General features: G+C 46.1%; 1 protein-coding gene across 1 annotated transcript in view; it reads left to right on the top strand.

Annotated features, from left to right (window-relative positions):
* The window catches only part of cfap43 (cilia and flagella associated protein 43), a 148,214-nt gene that overhangs the window by 53,810 nt on the left and 72,885 nt on the right, over positions 1 to 21,519 (top strand). The window contains exons 12-16 of the mRNA XM_041209312.1: positions 7,970 to 8,073; positions 9,151 to 9,303; positions 14,759 to 14,919; positions 15,844 to 16,043; positions 21,159 to 21,301. Coding sequence (XP_041065246.1) covers positions 7,970 to 8,073; positions 9,151 to 9,303; positions 14,759 to 14,919; positions 15,844 to 16,043; positions 21,159 to 21,301 — 761 coding nt within the window. The remainder of the gene's footprint in view (positions 1 to 7,969; positions 8,074 to 9,150; positions 9,304 to 14,758; positions 14,920 to 15,843; positions 16,044 to 21,158; positions 21,302 to 21,519) is intronic.

Raw genomic sequence — 21,519 nt, 5'->3', positions numbered from 1 at the left:
ATTAGAAGGGGCCATCTGTCACATAGATGATAGCCTGAACCACAGGTCCACTACATCAGAGTGTGATGCCAGAATGAGAGCAATATTGCAATGCTTGCAAGAAGCATGTCTACCCCCTTAATAATAAATATGAATCCTCACAATCAACCATTACATTTCTGGGACACACCATTACTGTATCAAACATTTGGGATGATACTCAAAAAGCCAAAGCAATCAGAGAATTTCAACCACCTCACAATGTCAGAGCTTCAGCACTTCATGGGGATGATCAATCAAGTAGGAAAATTCTTAACTAAAATGGCACATGTAACTGAACCAGTGCGATAATTGCTTATGCAAGACCAAGCATGTTGTTGGGAGAACATCAACAAATTTCATTTGAAAGGATAAAACAGACACTCATTTCACCCGACACATTGGCTCACTGTAACCCCGAACAGCCTACGATAGTTGCTGCAGATACATCATCGATGGACTAAAAGCAGTATTCTCACAGACCTGGAAAGATGGTAAACGCAGACCAATGTGCTATGCATTCCAATCACTGACTGTACGGAGCAAAGAAATGAAGTAGTTGAAAAAGAAGCCTTAGCAACTATATGGGCTTGTGAGAGGTTTGCAGATTTGTCCCAGATTTGCACTAAGTTCGGTAGCGGGTGGGGAAAAGAGCTTTTTACTCACCAGCCACAATGGCAGTTTTTCACACCGTATCATCCCAATTCCACTTATTAATCATGCATTCCCGGGAAACACTCCAGGTTGCTGGCGGTACAGCCTCTTATTCACCCGTACTGTGTTACATCAGGCCTTCAGTAAACTGGGCACCATATTTAAATACCGCCCCTGCACAAAGCAAACACTCTTCAAGGAATAGGAAGCTGCTGCGAACTGATGGCTGCCAAAGGGAGGAAACATGCTGCCTCCACATTCACTGACACCTCCTTTAAGTGCCTACTGGATGCAGTGGAGACCTACCACCATATCCTTTACCCCCACTCTGGGTGAAGGTCAGCAAGCAAGGTGACAAATCCAGCATGGGAGGCAGTGACAGAGGTGGCCTCCAAAAGAGGATAGCTACCCAGTGCTGAAAGAGGATGAATGATCTCCATTCCTCCAGGGTAAGTCACTCTTCTCATCACTCTTCTCACCACTCTCAACTCACATACTCACAAACCCATCACACATTCACAGGGATTTCACTCACTGTCAGTTCAAGGGACATCACCATTCACTCTCTCACACACATCTTCATTGTCCTCATCCTGTCCATGGCACCACTCACCACCCACACATGCTGGGCATACTTATCATCTGGCCTGACTGGCATTCTGCTTACACACTCTCCATCTGTATTCATGCAAGACAAGCTGGCACACAACCAAGTGAGAGACTGGTGGAGGAAAGCCTGAAGTCAGGGTGCTCACGGACTTTGAAAACAGAGCCATCCAGCTGTCCGACGAGGATCTGGACCATTCCTGTGCTGCCAGTGAGATCGGCGATGTTCAACCAAGTGGGGATCCAGCAGTGCATCTTCCATCAGATAACCATGCTGTGAGTGATGTGTCCTGTTTCACAGGCCACTGCCATGCCCTAATTATCTCTCATTGCTTTTGCAGGCACACATCTGGGAAATAGCCGAGGGAGCCCATGACCCAGGTCCTCAACTTAAGCCCCAAAGACATCTCGGAAGAGGAATCTGCTGAAACCCTCATTAAAGACCCATCACAGCTCTCACACCCTGTACCAGTGCAGAAACACACACATTGGTGGGACCTATCTTTTAAAGTAGCCTCAGAGTCCATAATCTGATGAGCACATTGTGCCGCGTGATCCACAGCAGGTGCTGGCAGGGACTTCCCAGGTCCCCGGCAGTCTGTGGACTACTGGAGACCGGAAATCTGTCAAGTCTGAGTCAGAGCACGAGCCCCTGGACTCAGTTGCTGAAGGTGCAAAGGCAGGCTAGAGAACTTAAGAAGGGATGTCCGCTGCACTCAGATTGCAGGAGTCCGCTGCCTTCAGTATGAGGTGATAGCTCTGGCATGCTAATGCACCGAGGTCAATACTGGTAGGATGGCAGCTGCCATGGAGACCTTGATCCAGGACATTGGCCCTGCACTGCTGCGCAGGCTGAATTCCATTGCTGATGCCGTAGTTGGCTTCCCAAAAGTGTCAACGCGAGAGGGGTGTGGGGCAGACTGATCTCACTCCAGCTTTCCTTTCTCCTCAAGGAGCCAGCCAGGGGCCTCAGGCACCGATGGGGAGGAGAATCAGCAGGTGCACACCCTGCGGCCATCCACCCAGGTGACTCCAGGAGTGTCCAGCCTATCCGAATTCCCTCTTCCTGTGACCCTGGCTAACCAGCTCCACAGGCCGAGGAGGCTACTACTGCCACACAGCAGGATCCCAAAAGAAGGCCGGTGCCCTCCAGGTCTCAGTCCTCCTGAGGGCACCTGCCAAGGTCATCGCAAACAGGGCGCAACAGTCAGCAGGCTGCCTCCACCTCCGCTGTGGATGTCCAGGGAGCACAGAGATGCGGCAGCAGGCTTAGGAAGGTTAAGAAGACGTAATTGCACAGCCTGGGCATGGGCGTTAATCACTTGGACATAATGTTCATTATTATTAATAAATTCCCAAGAATATCCTTGCCTATGGCTCCTTGTTCTGATGAGCAGTGTTTTTGTCACTCAGATATGAAATTTTGGTCCCTGCACAAGTTAAAAGCAGGCGTCTCAGTCCTGGGCCTCTTCCCTGTGCTTTGTGCAACCTTCCCAGCACACTGATGGTGCACCTTCACTGTCACTGGTCACATCAGTCATGCGTGAGCCCAGATGGGGCTTTCTTTGCTGCCAGGATGTCCTGGGCCAGCAGCACAGAGTTCCATTGTTCTCTCTGTGTGCTCCCAGCACCTTTGAGGTAGGGCTGGTCCCCCACCTCTTCAACATCTGTTTCTGGTGAATGTGGTGCTGAAGGGTTCAGCTCATGAAGGATGCCATAGGATCAGGAAAACTGAAAGTTTCCCTGCTGTATCTCCATGACATAACCCTGCCACAGAGTGCAAGCGAGGTGCCATCAGCCTGACAGGAGTCAGACATTCACATAAGCTACGTGAAGATCTATGGAGTGACCCCACTGCATGTCGTCATCATCCTCCTGCAACATAGGGCCTATGGGCGTCCGCTGCATTTGTATGACAGGAGCCTTATCATAGAGGGTATATGTGCTGCCATCAACCAGACGGGAGTCAAACGTTCACAGATGCAAAATGAGGGTCTGTGGTGGCTCCTTACTGCATGTCGTTATCATCTCCATGAATCTAGCAGAATTGAGGGCCTTCTGAGCGCGCCTGCCTCATCTGGCCAGTGCAAAAGCCTCATCGCCATCATCCTCGCCTTTAAAGACCTCATCCTTGCCCCTGTCAACATCCTCCTCATTGGAGGAGACATGCAGCTCCTCCATCTCCTCCTCAGCCAGCCTCTCTCCCCGTTGCAATGCCAGGTTTTGAAGGGCACAACAGGTGACAACAATGCATGACACTCTCTGTGGACTGGTCCAGAAACTGGAACCTCATTTTCAACATTCTGATGGTTTGCTCCACTAAGGTGCGAGTTGCAGCATGAGCCTCGTTGTACCTTCTCTCTGCTGCAGTCTGAGCCCGCCACTTCCTCTGCAGGTAGCCCTTGTCCCCAAGGGGCCAACCCTGCAGCCTCCCTAGACCCTGGAAGATGTCAGGGATCTATGACAGACTGAGAATGTAGGAGTTGTGGACACTCCCTGGGAACCGCGCACATAGGATTTATTTGAGGGGAGGTGGTGGCATAGTGGTATTGTCACTGGACTGGGAATCCAGAGGCCTAGGGTAATGCTCTGGGGACCCAGGTTTGAATCCTGCCTTGGCAGATGGTGGAATTTGAATTCAATAAAAATCTGGAATTAAAAAAATCTAATGATGACCATGAAACTACTGTCGATTGTTGTAAAAACCCATCTGGTTCACTAATGTCCTTTAGGGAAGGAAATCTGCCATCCTTACCTGGTCTGGCCTGCATGTGACTCCAGACCCACAGCAATGTGGTTGACTCTGAAATGCCCTCTGAACAAAGGAAATTAGGGATGGGTAATAAATGCTGGCCTAGCCAGTGACGCCTGCAACCCATGAATGAATAATATTTGTCTCGGTCGCACACCAGCTGAACATTCAGAGAGCGGAAGCCCTTGCTGTTGACCTAGTTGGCTGCTTGTTGCCACAGAGATCTGAGCGCCACCTGAGTGCAGTTGATGATGCCCCGAACCTGTGGGAAATGTTAGATCTGAGCAAATCCCAGCACGCTAGCTTCCTGGCTTTCCTGATCCTGGGCAAAATACACAAAATTGTGTTCCTTCCTGAAGATGGTCTTTGACCTCATGGTGCATGGAGGCTTATGATATCCCACGGAGGTCCCCTGTGGAGCCCTGAAAGAAGCCACTGGTGTAAAAATTGAGTGCCGTGGTCACTTTCAGTGGTGGGCTGCATGTCTCCATGACACCAAATCCTGCAGCAGGTGGCAGATGTGACCAGTTCCCTGAACATGCACAGTCTTCAGCAACATTGGTTCTTGGTCATCTACAGGAATGACAAGTGCTATCTATACACCCTGGATCTAGCTAAGCACCAACCAGCAATGGCTCGCTGTGGCTCTTCAGTGGCGTGTCCAGGAGCCCCTGCTGCCCCTTCTTCCTGAGGATGCTGTCCAGCCCATTGTCTTATCACTCTCTTCTCCTTCGTCTCCACTCTCTGTAAGTCATTAGGCATACAGCTAGGTCACCAGGCTCCATACTCCTGATATACTCCTCCTGCAGGATAAAAGAGAGAGATGCATGAGTTAGCTTGGATATATTGAGAACCTGTCCTGGTTAAGTGTGAAGGCCCCTTAATGCAATCCGAAGAGTACTGGCCACCACTTGGATGGCCAGAGTTTAGTGCGCTGCATGGCTGCCCGAAACCCCAACCACCTCCACTCCACTCCACCTGACCGAGCTTTGCCCCACGGGTCTGCCTGCTGTGCCCTCAGCTCAGGTGCAGGCATTCTCCTAACTTGCACTGCAAGGCTGCATTGTTAGCTTGAGCCATGGAGGAGACTGGTCTAAACCAGGATGATGACATTGCAAGGGGCTGTGAGCACCTCCAGCAGTGACTGCTCCATGGCCAGCTTTAGCAAGGAGATTGTACAATGTGCCCAGTCGTCCAATTGTTCTGCAGTCTACTGAAACACTCATTAATTTTCAGTTTGTGCCTGAGGGGTGAAAAGCTCTGGAGTGTTTGGTAGCACTTTCATGCCTCTGCATTGCTTGAGTAGGCAGATAAGCTAGAGGCCCGACTCCAGGCACAGCCACATTGACATGCATGAACTGTCGCAGCTTCGGAGGAATGATCACTTTATACAAGGTTTCCCCTAATGCGTGGCCGCCCCTCCCCACCCTCTCCCCACCTGCACATGTTAGCACTACCATCAACCGCACCCCCCCCTCAACTCATCTCAACTGCAGTGCAGCCCATGCCCCCCCTCAACTCATCTCAACTGCAGTGCAGCCCATGCCCTGCCCCGGCACCGCATTGTCAGCCAGCAAGGAAAATGTGACTTGCCTGTGCCCTCATCTGAATGCACATTGAGGTCCAACAGGCAACCCTTGCAAGTGCTGTGCTACGTTACTATGCACTCACCCCCGAGTTCCCCTCAAAGTGCAGCTCACCAGGTGCGCACCTTATAAATGCTGTTGTGAAACATGTCAGCGTGAGGGCTCGGATGATCCAATGTGGGGGGTGATGATTCTGGTGAGCAGGTCTTCTAATGATATGCAGATGTATTAAAATGAAGTTCCTGACATGCAGCGCTGGGAAACGTGGCCCGCCATTGATGGGCGCAGCAGATTTCAAACTGGTTTCACAACATTATGAAACTTCCCGCCATGATGCCAGACGCCAATGGGCACAGAAAATTCTGCTGTCTCAGGCCTAACATTTGCTGTTGAGACAGACCACAAACAGTTGGTTATGTTATTAAATGCTAAAGAATTAGGAAAGATGCCGCCAAGGATGCAGAGATTTTGATTGAGATTGATGAGGTTCGATGCTACAACCGAGCATTTCTGAGTAAAACAAAGATGTACAGTGGACGCATTGTCACGCTTTCCTGTTGAAAAGCCTGCACAAGAGGGCATAAATTTTGTCGAAGATGTGAAGTCCTATATTTCATTGAGCACAAAATTTCTATTAGCAACAGGGCTAAATGAAATTTGAAAGGCAGAAAAAGCAGCTGAAGAATATACTCAAATTCAGGAATACTGCATGAAAGGATGGCCAGAATACGTTCCAAATAATCTCATCCCGAAACAATACTTCAAACAACTAAGGCATCTTAGTGTCGCGGACGACTTGCTGATTTATGATGAGATTGGCCATAAGAAAAGTCCTCAGACTCGAGATCCTTAAGAGAATACACCAGGTACACCTGGGCATACAAAGTATCGTGCCAGATCGAAAAATTCTGTCTGGTGCCCAGGGATCTCAAAATTATTAGAAGAAATTATTTCAAACTGCAGTACCTGTGGTATCCTCATTTCTGTCCAGGCCGCGGGAACATCTCAGAATGAATCTTTTTGTGCTCAAAGGGAAGAAATTCCTCATAGTTCCTGACTATTACTGCAGAGGGATTGAGGTTAAGCATCTGTCTGGCCCCATCTCAGAAGCTGTTGTTACGTTACTAAAAGAAATTTTTGCCACGTACGGCGTTCCAGACCTAATCATTTCAGACAGTGGCCTGCAGTTTGCCAATGAATATTTTAAGCAGTTCACAGAAGCCTATGGGTTTGTCCACACAACTAGCCCACCCAGATACCTGCAAGCTAATGGAGAGGCCAAAAGAGGAGTGAGGTAAAGGCTTTGTTGAAGAAAAATGACGATATTCAACTTGGCACTGTTGAGTTACCTTTCCTTACCACCAGATTGGTCTACACGCAAATTCTAATGGGAAGACACACCGCACGCATGTGTGTAAGGACAATAGAGAGAGTAAGGGAGAAGGAGTATTGTGCAAATCAAACCAGAAGCTATAATCAATGCCATGAAGTACAAAACTTACCACAACTCCAGGCAGGGGAGTCAGTATGAATTTATGACCAAAATAGCGAAGACTAAGTTTTGGAAAAAATATGACATCCGTGATCTTCGCTTGTGGAGACTGAAAATAGTAAGAAGAAACCGAAGTGAACTTGTGTCTACAAGAAGAAGACCTTCAATGGAATGGACCAGTTACCCAGGAGATCAGGAAGATGACCTGAACAGTGAGCTGGTATTTTCGGATGATTCACATATGATTCTACTGAGTTGAGAAAGAACATGGAGAATTTAAATCCTATACATCCTCCAAGAGAGCTGAGAACAAATTTGGGCAGATTGGTGAAACTACCACAATGCTTATCTCTGTGAACCAGAGATGAGGGCAGAGACTTTGTGTGGGGGTATGGGGGAGGTGGGGGGTGCGTGCACAGAGGGAGATATAGGATAATGTAACTAATGTATTGAATAGAGTCAGAGACTGGGGGAGAGTGTAAAGGGTTAATGTTAAATATGTTAATTGGCAGTCTACATCAGTGATGTAAGATTACATGACAACAGAGTCTCCTGAGGGATGGTTCTGTGTGAAGCCTCGTGCTCAACTTTGTCCCGTATATAGTTTGAAGAATGTTCAATAAAAGATAAAGTTTATCAACAGCCTTGCCTCCAGCAGTCTCTATCGATTTTAACCAAGGATAACTGAAGCTAAGACCCACAATGATGATAAAAGATCTGTAGTGTTATCACTCCTGTATAATTACAATAGATCTGTAATGATATCACCCCTATATAATTACAATGGATCTGTAATAATCTCACTCCTCTGTACTACACAGAACTCCCAATTCTCAGTTAATATTTTTTGTGATCATTTAGATGTGACAGCGGGGGACAATACCTTATGGCTGGATACTCTGATGGACACGTGTTCATTGTGAATGCCAAACCCTCCAAGCAGTTTAAAGTCGTCGGATACACAGGTAACAATTCAACTGACTGCAACTGTTTGTCACCTGAGGTTCTAAAATGTTCATATTTACAAAAGACTAAGTCTTTGTTAGCCTCAGTTATCCCTGGATTGTCAAAGACCATTCCCTGAGAAGGGGAGTAGCTTGATGACATATATATATATATGTACGTATGCATACATGTTGACATATGGTTAGGAGCAGATGGAAAGCTCCTTCTACACTATCCCCATCAAACACTACCAGGACAGGTACAGCACGGGGGTAGATACAGAGTGAAGCTCCCTCTACACTGTCCCCATCAAACACTACTAGGACAGCATGAGGTTAGATACAGAGTAAAGCTCCCTCTACACTGTCCCAGTCAAACTCTCCCAGGGCAGGTACAGCATGGGGTTATATACAGTGTAAAGCTCCCTCTACTCTATCGCCATCAAACACTCCCAGAACAGGTACAGCACGGGGTTAGATACAGAGTAAAGCTCCCTCTACACTGTCCCAGTCAAACACTCCCAGGGCAGGTACAGCATGGGGTTATATACAGTGTAAAGCTCCCTCTACACTATCCCCATCAAACAGTCCCAGAGCAGGGTAGAGCACGGGGTTAGGTACAGAGTAAAGCTCCCTCTACAATGTCCCAAGCCCCCATCAAACACTACCAGGACAGGTACAGTACGGGGCTCGGTACAGAGTAAAGCTTCCTCTACGCTGTCCCAATCAAACATTCCCAGAGCAGGTAAAGCATGGAGTTAGGTACAAAGCTCCCTGTACACTGTCTCCATGAAACACTCCAAGGCAGTTACCACACGGTGTGAGATACTGAATAAAACCTCAACCTGAAAAAGGCGTTTTACCTGCACCAGTGTGATATTGTTGATTTTCCCTCCTGACTGTGTTGTGATGTATCTAAGCAAGTTCTAATTGAGCATTGTGTCTCCGGTTTGGCATTGTAACTTGTTACCTTATTTCCTTCATAAAAGCAGAAAATACTGGAAAAAGTCAACAGGCCTGGCAGCATCTGTGGAGAGAGAAACAGAGTTAACTTTTTGAGTCCGTATGATTTTTTTTAACCTTATTTCCTTGCAACAGAGGTAAAAGGTGAGATTATGGGGTGTTCTCTCGCATATCACGTGTCAAAGAAGATTGTGAATTGCCTGACACTGGCATGTCAAGCTGGAGACGAGAAAACTCATGGAGCCACACAGCTTACTAAGTTTGATCTTGCTGGAGAGCTAACTTCAGGTAGGAAAGAAACCCAAGACTGCTGACTCAGCCAGCAATTAGGGAAAAAAATCTTCTTCTGCAGTTACCCATTTATTTTCCTGTAACCTGAATTTGCCTCTAATCAGCGGGGATTGCTTCCTTTATTCTAGCCACACCTGGACAGTTTATAAGAGTACTGCATTCAGCATCCTGCGGACATACGAATTAGAAGCAGGAGTATAGGCCACTCAGCCCCTCGGGCCTGCTCCACCATTCAATAAGATCATGGCTGATCGGATTGTAATCTCAACTCCACGTTCCTGCCTCCCCCCGATAACCTTTCACTACCTTGCTTATCAAGAATCTGTCTAGCTCTGCCTTAAAAGTATTCAGACTCTGCTTCTGCCTCTTTTTGAGAAAGGGAGTTCCAAAGGCTCACAGCCGTCTGAGAGAAAAAATTCCTCCTCATATCTATTTTAAATGCACAATCCCTTATTTTTAAATAGTGACTCCTAGTTCTAGTTCCTCCCACAAGGAGGAATATCCTTTCTACATCCATCTCGTCAAGACCCCTCAGGATCTTATTTGTTTCAATCAAATCGCCTCTTGACTCTTCTAAACATCAGCAGATACCTGCATACGAACCTTTTGTGATTTACGCGCTAGGCTACCCAAATCCCTCGGCATCTCAGAGCTCTGCAATCGCTCACCATTTAGACAATATGCTTTTTTATTCTTCCTGCCAAACTAGACAATTTCACATTTTTCTACATTATACTCCATTTGCCAGATATTTGCCTACTCACTTAACCTATCTATATCCCTATAGCCTCCTTATGTCCTCTTCACAACTTACTTTCCTACCTATCTTTGTGCCATCATCAAATTTAGCAACCATACCTTCGGTCCCTTTATCCAAGTCATTTATATAAATTGTAAAAAGTTGAGGTCCCAGCACTGATCCCTGTGGCAGACCACTCGTTACATCTTCTGACAATATATTTATCAGGATACTGGATAAATCTTTAAAAGCCCTCACCTTAATTCTTAGCTGCACTAGGAATTGTCTAGAGTTTACCCCTGAGCCCACATCTGTTAAAAACACAATCTAATTATCATTTACTGAACCAGTTCAGATTGTGTTAGTATTTACACTGTTATCCTCCCATTAAGATGCACACAAACCATTTGGTGAATGAATTAACCCTTCCATGCCAATTCATTAAAGAATAAAGTTACAAGTTAATAAAAAATAGAAAATGCTGGAATACTCAGTAGGTCAGGCAACATCTGTAGCAAGATTTTTCATCAGAACCAATTGTTAACCTCAGGATCAAATTAGCAGCATTTAAACTTGGTTGAGAATATGTAAATACTGAGGGTTCATTGGCAGAATGGGGAACATGGTGGGGAACTGTAATTATCACATTAATTCAGCACTATCAGCTTGCTGATTACAAATTGTAGTTACAATTACAAATGTCGTTGTAATCGGGGATAGCATAGTTAGGGGAATAGATACTGTTCTACGTAGCCAGGATCGAGAGTGCTGAAAGCTGTGTTGCCTACCTGGTGCCAGGGTTAAGGATATCTCATATGGGCTGCAGAGGAACTTGGAGTGGGAGGGGAAAGATCCTGTTGTCGTGGTCCACGTAGGTACCAACAATATAGATAGAACAAGGAAAGAGGTTCTGCTGAGGGAAAACAAGCAGCTAGGGGCTAAATTAAAAAGCAGAACCAAAAAGGCAATAATCTCCAGATTACTACCTGAGCCACAAGCTAATTGGCACAGGTCAATAAGATTAAAGAGGTAAATTGGCTTTGTTTAAGTTTAAGATTCTTGTTTATGATTGGAGTATGTAACTTAATGTGGAATCCAATTGTATTATGATCACTATTTCTTTTACGCTGACATTACTAATTAACCCTGCCTCATTACACAATTTTAGATCTAAAATAGCTTTATCCCTAGTTGGTTCTACAACATATTGCTCCAGGAAGTCGTCACAAAAGCATTCTACAAACTCATCTTCCAGACTACCTTTGCCAATTTGATTGGTCCGTTCTATATGAAGATTAAAATCTCTACTATTACATTGCCCTTGTTACAAACTCCAATCATTTCTTCTTTAAAGCTCTGTCTAACAGTATAAGTACTGTTACGGGCTTATAAACTACTTCCACCAGCATTTTTTAACCCTTGCTATCCCTAATCTCTACCCATACTGATTCTTTTTCCTGATTTGCTGCGTCAAGATCCTTTCTCACTTATGTCTTTTGAGGACACATTTAAATTTATTCATTCCCATTCAGGCAGGATGGAAAAAGGGGAAAGGTAGTCCTGATAATAAATGATGACATATATGGACATAAGTGAGAAAGGATCTTGACGCAGCAAATCAGGAAATAGAATCAGTATGGGTAGAGATTAGGGATAGCAAGGATCAAAAAATGCTGGTGGAAGTAGTTTATAAGCCTGCAGGTGCAGGATATGAGGGCATTCTTTGTGACAAGACACAGGCCTACTGGGGAAATGTCTGATGTTGGTTTTAAACATCTGCACTGGGAATTTCCTCAGCAGGGCAGGTTGTTTTTTTCTTATGGAGTGCTGTAGCTTTAGAGGGAGCTTAGCGGAACCGTCACCAAAACAGAATTTCCATGGTTGTTTGGGAGATACCCCAGAGGAAATTTACACGGCAGATTTCCTGTGACCAGGAGAAGCAGTAGTAACCAAATCACCAGCCGTATGTATTTTGAAATCACAGGCACTTTCATTTAATTAATGGGTGGGAATGAGATTAAAAGCTCCTTTGATGGCTCAGTATGTTTGTCGAGTGAGTAAGATACAGCAGAGAGCCATGGGGAGCAGGTAGATCCCAGATTTAATCCCTCCTTTCTGTTGCATGTTTCCTAGCCAGGGAAATGGTAGTCCATAAAGCTGGGCTCAATATTTCTGTGTTAAGGAGGGAGAAATTGGCCACAGATTCTGCTTCAGCAGCAGCACCTGCTGGAACATGATGGATGTTGGATGGTGCTTGTAGTATAAGGGTCTGGCACATAGGGTTAACAAAGGACCGGGTACAGTACAGCTTACACAGTGATGTAAGAGAACACATGACCTGCATCTAAGAGGTCAGTGTAGTGTTCGACAGAGCCGTGTGTAGAAGCAAGCATGGAGACAGCTCCTAGCTTGAACCCTTTATTGTATATATGTACATAGTTTTGCAGTTAATAAATACAGACAGTTAACCTACATAAGACTACCAGGACTCCATTAACTCCTACCGAATGGCATCCAACACCCTACAACATTGCAACAGTGAATGGAAAAAACCCAAAATCTCGCAAAAAATGCAGAGAAAAATATAAATCCTGCAAGATGAAAGAAAAATTCGAAGAAGCATTCTGACTTGAAGCTCAAGAAGCAGACATGCAGAGAAAAATTGCCAGGGCAAAGCTCCAAAGGAAGGCTTGGAAGCTGAAGGCAGACGTTTAAAATTTGTCACTGTAGCAGAAGACTCCATGGGATTTCTTGGAAGTCCAACTTCAATTCCCAGAGTGCAGAGTCAGCAGACCTAGCAGGGGTGAGCTGAAACTTTAGGGTTTCAGGATGCAGCGATTCCTGAGAAACTTTTAAATAGTTCAGTGCTCAGCCTTGCCATTTAAAAACTCTGTTGGAAAAACCAGATCCCTGAGTCCACACCTGGACACATGGCACCCATACTTGCTCCAAAAAGTAAAAAAAAATGTGATTAATTGATTCAGAGGAGTCGCGACTAAAGAATCAGCCTTAATGACCAGGATTCAAAGCTTTCACGACCTGAAGCATAGCACTGAAATGGAAGTCTGCAGCCAGTCGATCCAAACAGCCATTGTTTAAAATTTTTTCAAAGCTGAGGATGAGCATCATTGCAGCAGGAGCCTGCCAAAACCGTTGAGCACGGGTGAACCCTTTGTCTTCAAACGAACAGCGGCACCATCTTGAATTTCAGCAACTTCTTAAAGGTGAACTTACACTTTAAATTTTTTTAACTATGGACCAGAAACCCACTCTTCCAGATCAATTTGGTCAGATCAAATTGATCTTCCAGATCAACAGCCCAGATTAATCACATATTTTCAATAAATGATTGTTTCAGGTCAGGATAAAAAGACAAAAGCTGAACAAGTTAACACGCCGCTCCACTCGGTAGGCCAGCTAGTGGACGACCCTATTGCTAGACAAGGAAGCAACTAATCATCTGCTAAATTTCAAAAAGTACTAAAATCATTTGATGTTTATTTTAACCTAAGAAGTAACAAAATCCTTGAAAGGGCTATATTTAATAAGCGTGTCCACCAGCCAGGAGAACCTGCCGACTCATTCATTAATGACCTGCACAAGATGGCTGAAGGCTGCGACTACAGAGACCTAAAATCTGAACTTATCAGGGATATCATTTGTGGAGTACCAGATGAAGCACTCTTAGACCTTTTGCAAGCGAAACAAGATCTAGCCCCCGAGAAAACTATCCAAATTTTTAGGAAGTCTTAACTCCGTGTGCAGCACAGGTCCATTTTAAGAGGAGAGAGTAAACTGTGGTACAAAGGAAACCCCACAGTCCAGTTAGTTAAACAGCACAGAAACAGGGACTCTCCAGGCAAAGGAAAGCAACCCTAATCGACCAGTAGAAGCACTGTGGAGCAAAGTGCCTCCACAGGTGAGATCAATGTCCTGCAATTTCAGCCCAATATTTTCAATGTAACAGAATTAGACACTGCAGCAAACTGTGCAAAACCAAAACATCGAAATGCACAAAAGATCCAAAGATGATTCATGAGGTCGAGACTGCTCACCAAGAGGAGACACAGCCATGCCTATTGCTGAAAAAAGACGTTTTGTCGAAGATTTTGGTCTTGCACTCATCAGGACAATCAAAAGTATACCAATGTCAGGGGAAGCAACAACTTTATACTGTTTGCTTCCCCTGACATTGGTATTCTTGTGATTGTCTTGATGAGTGCAAGATAAAAAGCTTTGACAAAATGTCTTTTTTCAGCAATGCGTAAGTGTGTATAGCCATGCTTCTTGGGTGAGGTCAAAGATCCAGGATTTTCTTATTGGAATATGGACATTTCAGTTAATGGCCATCTCACAAACTTTAAATTGGACACAGGAGCCAGTGTTATGGTCCTAATGGACAAATAACCATGTCTGAGAGACTTCTGGTTTTGAAAAACAGACACACCACTCCATGGGCCTGGAGGAATCCAACTTCCAGTCATAGGCATGATTCTGGAACCACCAAGGTATGGCAGCAAACAAATCTTCGAACTGATGTACTTCATCTGCAACCAGTCTTTTTCTCTCTTGAGCAGAGATGTCTGTATAGCCCTGAAAATGGCAGAAGATGTCAAGACAATCACTGTTATAAATTACACGTTCCCGAGAGTTCAAACAAGAAAGAGTATCCTGACTGGAACTTCACCTCTGAACTGTCTTCTCTTTTTGCAGAGCAGGATAGTCCAATTTTGTTACAGGTGCCAGAAAGCCCTCATTGGTCAGACCGGCCAACCATTCAGATGGTTACCATGACATCTCCAGTGGAAGATAGACAAGAGAGCAACCAACAACCAGAAGAGCCTCAACCTCCGGCTCCATCGACTGTTGATGAGGTCAACACTGCGACCACAGAACAAACGCTGAAACTCCAGCCAGATTCCAGATGATGCTGGAATCAAGTAGCAGCAGTTGATTTCCGACAGCACATCACACAGTCAAACACAAAGTGAGCTTACTGAAAAACCACATCCTCATAACAGAAATGGCCATCTTCTGTCATAGTGACGACCCACATGACAAAAGAAGAAGAAAAAATAATAGGGAGGTGAGCACAACATTAACCCACCCCACAAGAAACAGGATGGAACAACAACCACCTGTCTCCACAACTGCCAAATCAACAGAGCAGTTCAATACTGAGCAATGGGAAAAGAGGATAAAAAGATACCCAGAAGCTAGAACAACCTCCAAATCAACAGAGTCTATCTGCGACGGCAGAGCCTATCACTCATCTGACAGTAGTGTGAATGAAATATGGAAGGGTTATAAGCATCGAAATCTAAGAACTCAAGAGACTTGAAGGGGGCGGATGGGGAAATAATAACAATGTAAACACATGGGGTAAACTAGAATAACTTGAAATACATTGGATAAAGGCTTGGGGGGAAAGGTGCAGTATACTCAGGACCTTCAAATATCTAAGGCACCTGGGAGTGACCCAAGATGTATGAGTCATGGCAACTCCCAGGGTACCTGACACAAATATGCATTATGTGCTTCCGATGATCACACACCAGCTGAACATTGATGGAATGAAAGCTGTTACACTTGATAAACATTAGGGGCTGCTGCCATGGAGCCCTTAAAGCCACATGGGTGCAGTTGATTGCACCCTGAACTCTTAGGAAGCCTGAGATAGATGCAAAGCCAGTGAATCTCGCAGTCTGGCTATCTTCATCAAGTATAAACCTCACATAGTGATGTGCCTTGCTGTAGAGGACCATCTGTGACCTCCTTGATACATCTCTGTGTGGCAGACTGCAAAATGCTGCACAGGTCCCCTGTCGATCCCTGGAACCACAGGAAAGGAAAAGAATTTGAGCGTGGTCACCTTCAAGGCCACTGAAGGAGATAGCCTTAGACTCCACAGGGCATTAGGTCCTCCCGAAGAATGTGGCAGATGTGATCCACCAAGCTCAGATATGTACGGAGTCTTCTTCGATAGACCTTTGGTCTAGTGAGTCTCCTCTGTGCTCTGGGTCTAACTTCCTGATCCTGATGTTGTTGCTATGGCTCCCCTGAACCCTGGACCTCAGGCGGGGCCTCCTCCTGAAGCTGTGCTCGGCATCACTTGTCCCTTCTTCACCTCCTCCGTTGTATTAGAACCCTGAAAAAGGCAGCATTGAGCCCTGGATCCATAACTGTTTTGTGCTCCTCTCTGAAATGATAGGTTGAATAGATTAATGCATAATATTTGAAAACAGTGAAGCTCACAATCTTGAACAAAAAGCAACTGTATTGGTCTATTGTGGCTTCTATCCTACTAGCCTTGTCACTGATGCAGCCTTGTATCTGAGGCACTCACATACACATCAAGGCAACCAAGATGCCATCCATGAGATGTAACATCTGAATCCCACACAGAGAAGAAGGTTTGAATGACACGTGCGACCTGACCTAACTCAGTGCTCCAATCTCAGATCTGGCATATTCGTTAACAATAAGTTGCTCTTGAATAATGACTGCATGCCCTTTGGGCCATTTTTAATGCCAATTCTGGAAAGTGCATGAGAGTCTTTTATTGATGAGATGCCATATATGCAGCACCTGTGCCTACTTAATGGATACCTGCATTCCCAAACTTCACATTCCTGTGTGTTAATGTTGAAATGCATTGACTGTGATGTTAAACCAGTGACTCATACATACACTTCTACTTTTGATTTATAACTGCGCCATTAATTTGAGAGTGCAAGATGGTGGTTCTCTACTATGACTTCAAGATCAAGTTCGATGCTCCCTCTCTCACTGCCTGTGTCCCTAGTATTTACCTGGAACCTCACGATGTGAAGGTGGAGCTCCCTCCTGTTATTCTCCAGCCTTCCCCAGCAAGACTGGATCCCATTGTTGTTGTGGTTGACATTCCTACCCTCCTCCCTGAACCCACCACTGACCCTCAGTAGCATTCCAAAAGGGTCATTCAGCTCCTGACCTGAATAAAGCCTTGGTTCAAACATGGACAAAGGAGCTTAACTCTGGGGCAGGATGAGAGTGACTGCCTTTGACATCAAGGCAGCATTTTACTGAGTGTGGCATCAAGGGGCCCAAGCAAAACTGAGTCAGTGGGAATCAGGGGAAAACTCTCCACTGGTTGCAGTCATATCTCGGACAAAGGAAGGTGGTTGTGGTTGTTGGAGGTCAATCATCTCAGTTCCAGGACATTGCTGCGGGAGTTCCTCAGGGTAGTGCCCTAGGCCCAACCATCTTCAGCTGCTTCATCAATGACCTTCCTTCCATCATGATGTCAGAAGTAGAGACGTTCGCCGATGATTGCACAATGAGCACCATTCGCGACTCCTCATATACTGAAGCAGTCCATGTTCAAATGCAGCAAGACCTGGACAATATCCAGGCTTGGGCTGTTAAGTGGCAAGTAACATTAATGCCACACAAGTGCCAGGCAATGACCATCTCCAACAAGATAGAATCCAATCATTTCCCCCTGTCATTTAATGGGATCACCATTGCTGAATCCCTCATTATCAACATCCTGGGGGTTACTGTTGACCAGAAACTAAACTGGGCTAGCCATATAAATATTGTGTCTACAAGATCAGGTCAGGGGCCAGAAATCCTACGGTGAGTAACTCACCTCCTGACTCCCCAAAGCCTGTCCACCATCTACAAGGCACAAGTCAGGAATGTGATGGAATATTCCCCACCTGCCTGGATGAGTGTAACTCCCACAACATTCAAGAAGTTTGACACCATCCAGGACAAAGCAGTCCACTTGATTGGCACCCCATCCACAAACATTCACTCCCTCCACTGCCAACACACAGTGCATCTACAAGATGCACTGCAGGAATTCTCCAAGGCTTATTAGACAGCACCTTCCAAACCTCCTTAGATAAACTGCTACCATCTAGAAGGACAAGGACAGCAGATACATGAACACTGGAAGTTTCCATCCAAGTGACTCACCATCCTGACTTTGAAATATATCACCATTCCTTCTCTGTCGCTGGGACAAAATCCTGGAACTCCCTCCCCAACAGCACTGTGGGTGTTCCTACACCACATGGTCTGCAGCGGTTCAAGAAGGCAGCTCACCGCCACCTTCTCAAGGGCAATTAGGGATGGGAAATAAATGCTGGCCTAGCCAGTGATACCCACATCCCATGAATAAATAAAAAATAACATTGCCCTCATGACAGAACACCACGCTGTCTCTTTTCCCACATCTCCGTCTTCATGAGTCTCAGTGCAATTCATCCCGCGTGTGCAGAACTAACTCCCCCACTCCCCAAATTTTCTATTCCTGGAACTCTGTGCCTCCCCTCCCATTTATACATGTGGTATTCCATCCACCCCCTTGTTTGTCAGCATCTCTGTTTCCCTTATACATATATATATATATATATATATATATATAAATAAAAACAAAAAGCTGCAAATGCTGGAAATCCAAAACAAAAACAGAATTACCTGGAAAAACTCAGCAGGTCTGGCAGTATCGGCGGAGAAGAAAAGAGTTGACGTTTCAAGTCCTCATGACCCTTCCACAGAACTGAGGGAATATAATGAGAGGGGTGAAATATAAGCTGGTTTAAGGTGGAGGGGGTGGGGGGGAGGTGGGGGGAGAGAAGTGGGGGGGGTGTGGCTGTAGGGACAAGCAAGCAGTGATAGGAGCAGATAATCAAAAGTTGTCACAGACAAAAGAACACAGGTGGTAATATCTAAACGAATGTGCTAATTAAGAATGGATGGTTGGGCACTCAAGGTACAGCTCTAGTGGGGGTGGGGTGGAAAGACTAGCAGGGCATAAAAGATTTAAAAGTAATGGAAATAGGTGGGAAAAGAAAAATCTATATAAATTATTGGAAAAAACAAAAGGAAGAGGGAAGAAACGGAAAGGGGGTGGGGATGAAGGAGGGCGTTCAAGATCTATATTCAGTCCGGAAGGCTGTAAAGTCAGAAGATGAGGTTTCTCCAGTTTGCGTTGGGCTTCACTAGAACAATGCAGCAAGCCAAGGACAGACATGTGGGCAAGAGAGCAGGGTGGGGTGTTAAAATGGCAAGCGACAGGGAGGTTTGGGTCATTCTTGCAGACAGACCGCAGGTGTTCTGCAAAGCGGTCACCCAATTTACGTTTGGTCTCTCCAATGTAGAGGAGACCGCATTGGGAGCAACGAATGCAGTAGACTAAATTGGGTGAAATGCAAGTGAAATGTTGCTTCACTTGAAAGGAATGTTTGGGCCCTTGGACGGTGAGGAGAGAGGAAGTGAAGGGGCAGGTGTTGCATCTTTTGCGTGGGCATGGGGAGGTGGCAGAGGTGGGGGTTCTTCCCTTCCCTTCCTTGAACACTCTGTCTCAATCTCTGGTGATAGACTGTCCACCAATATCCATTACAAGCCTACCAACTCCCACAGCTACCTCGACTACAGCTCCTCACACCCCGCTTCCTGTAAGGACTCCATCCCATTCTCTCAGTTCCTTCACCTCCGTTGCATCTGTTCTGATGATGCTACCTTTAAAAACAGTTCCTCTGGCATGTCCTCCTTCTTCCTTAACCGAGGTTTTCCACCCACGGGCGTTGACAGGGCCCTCAACCGTGTCCGGCCCATCTCCCGCGCATCCGCCCTCACGCCTTCTCCTCCCTTCCAGAAACATGAGAGGGTCCCCCTTGTCCTCACTTATCACCCCACCAGCCTCCACATTCAAAGGATCATCCTCTGCCATTTCCGCCAACTCCAGCATGATGCCATCTACCAAACACATCTTCCCTTCACCCCCCACCTCCCCACCCCCCCCCCCCCCGGCCCCCGGTGGCATTCCGTAGGGATTGTTCCCTCCGGGACACCCTGGTCTACTCCTCCATCACCCCCTACTCCTCAATCCCTACTCCTCAACCCCCACCTATGGCACCTCCCCATGCCCACGCAACAGATGCAACACCTGTCCCTTCACTTCCTCTCTCCTCACCGTCCAAGGGCCCAAACACTCCTTTCAAGTGAAGCAGCATTTCACTTGCATTTCCCCCAACTTAGTCTACTGCATTCGTTGCTCCCAATGCGGTCTCCTCTCCATTGGAGAGACCAAACGTAAACTGGGTGACCGCTTTGCAGAACGTCTGCGGTCTGTCCACAAGAATGACCCAAACCTCCCTGTCGCTTGCCATTTTAACACTCCACCCTGCTCTCTTGCCCACATGTCTGTCCTTGGCTTGCTGCATTGTTCCAGTGACGCCCAATGCAAACTGGAGGAACAGCACCTCCGACTAGGCACTTTACAGCCTTCCGAACTGAATATTGAATTCAACAACTTTAGATCTTGAACACTCTCCTCCATCCCTACCCCCTTTCTGTTTCTTCCCCCTTTTGTTTTTTCTAATAATTTATATAGATTTTTCTTTTCCCACCTATTTCCATTATTTTTAAATTTTATGCCCTGCTAGTCTTTCCACCCCACCCCCACTAGAGCTGTACCTTGAATGCTCTACCATCCATTCTTAATTAGCATATTCATTTAGATAATATCACCTCCTTCAACACCTCTGTGTTCTTTTGTCTGTGACATCTTTTGAATATCTGCTCCTATCACTGCTTGCTTGTCCCTACAACCACACCCCCCCCCCGTTTCTCTCCCCCCACTGCCCCCACTCTCCACCTTAAACCAGCTTATATTTCACCTCTCTCCTTATATTCTCTCAGTTCTGTGGAAGGGTCATGAGGACTCAAAAAGTCAACTCCTTTCTTCTCCGCCGATACTGCCAGACCTGCTGAGTTTTTCCAGGTAATTCTGTTTTTGTCTCTGTTTCCCTTGTCGGGCTCCAGCTTCCCACCCCTTGGCCTCCCCTCTGCCTGCCATCGTACCCCCTCCTCCTTCACCTTCTTGCAAAGTTTACTTCCCCTCAGCCATCCATCACTCCCCCTTCCCTCAGCCCTTTTCAATACCTTCCTATCCCTTTTTGGCCCTGTGTGTTCCCCCTCCCCTTACTCCTTTCATTGCCATTTTTCCATTATCCTCCCCCCCACCACCCCCAACTCCCCCACACTGGTTGAAATGCTGGTCTCTGTCTGAATGTTCAGCCCTGCCTGAGTACCACTGTGCAGTGCTGTCCTTCTGTAGTACGGAGGCACCACCAAGAGCAGACCAACTCTACTCCCCCAGCATGTCCTTCTGGACTATGGAGGCAGCCACTGGCAGCATTGCAACCTTATACCCCCAGCAGTATGGCGTTCCACTGGCATTGCAACACAGTGCTGTGACAGGTAGGATATGAATATGGCACTCACCTCTTAGTTGTGAGCGAAGTGAGGTCCGACCACTACATGCCACTCTTTTTCAAACGTGATTCAGACTGGCGTGATTTCCCGCTGGTGTGACATTAAGATTGGAAGGTAGCATGTGATTCCAGCGAGCAGCAAATCAGTAATGTGCTGCTGAGCCACTCTTGGTGATGCATATTTAAGTCCCCAACCAGGGTACA

Source organism: Carcharodon carcharias, chromosome 17 (assembly GCF_017639515.1).
Source record: "Carcharodon carcharias isolate sCarCar2 chromosome 17, sCarCar2.pri, whole genome shotgun sequence".
Lineage (NCBI taxonomy): Eukaryota > Metazoa > Chordata > Chondrichthyes > Lamniformes > Lamnidae > Carcharodon > Carcharodon carcharias.
The sequence above is the reverse complement of the archived record's forward strand: the minus strand, read 5'-3'. Positions and strand labels throughout refer to the sequence as shown.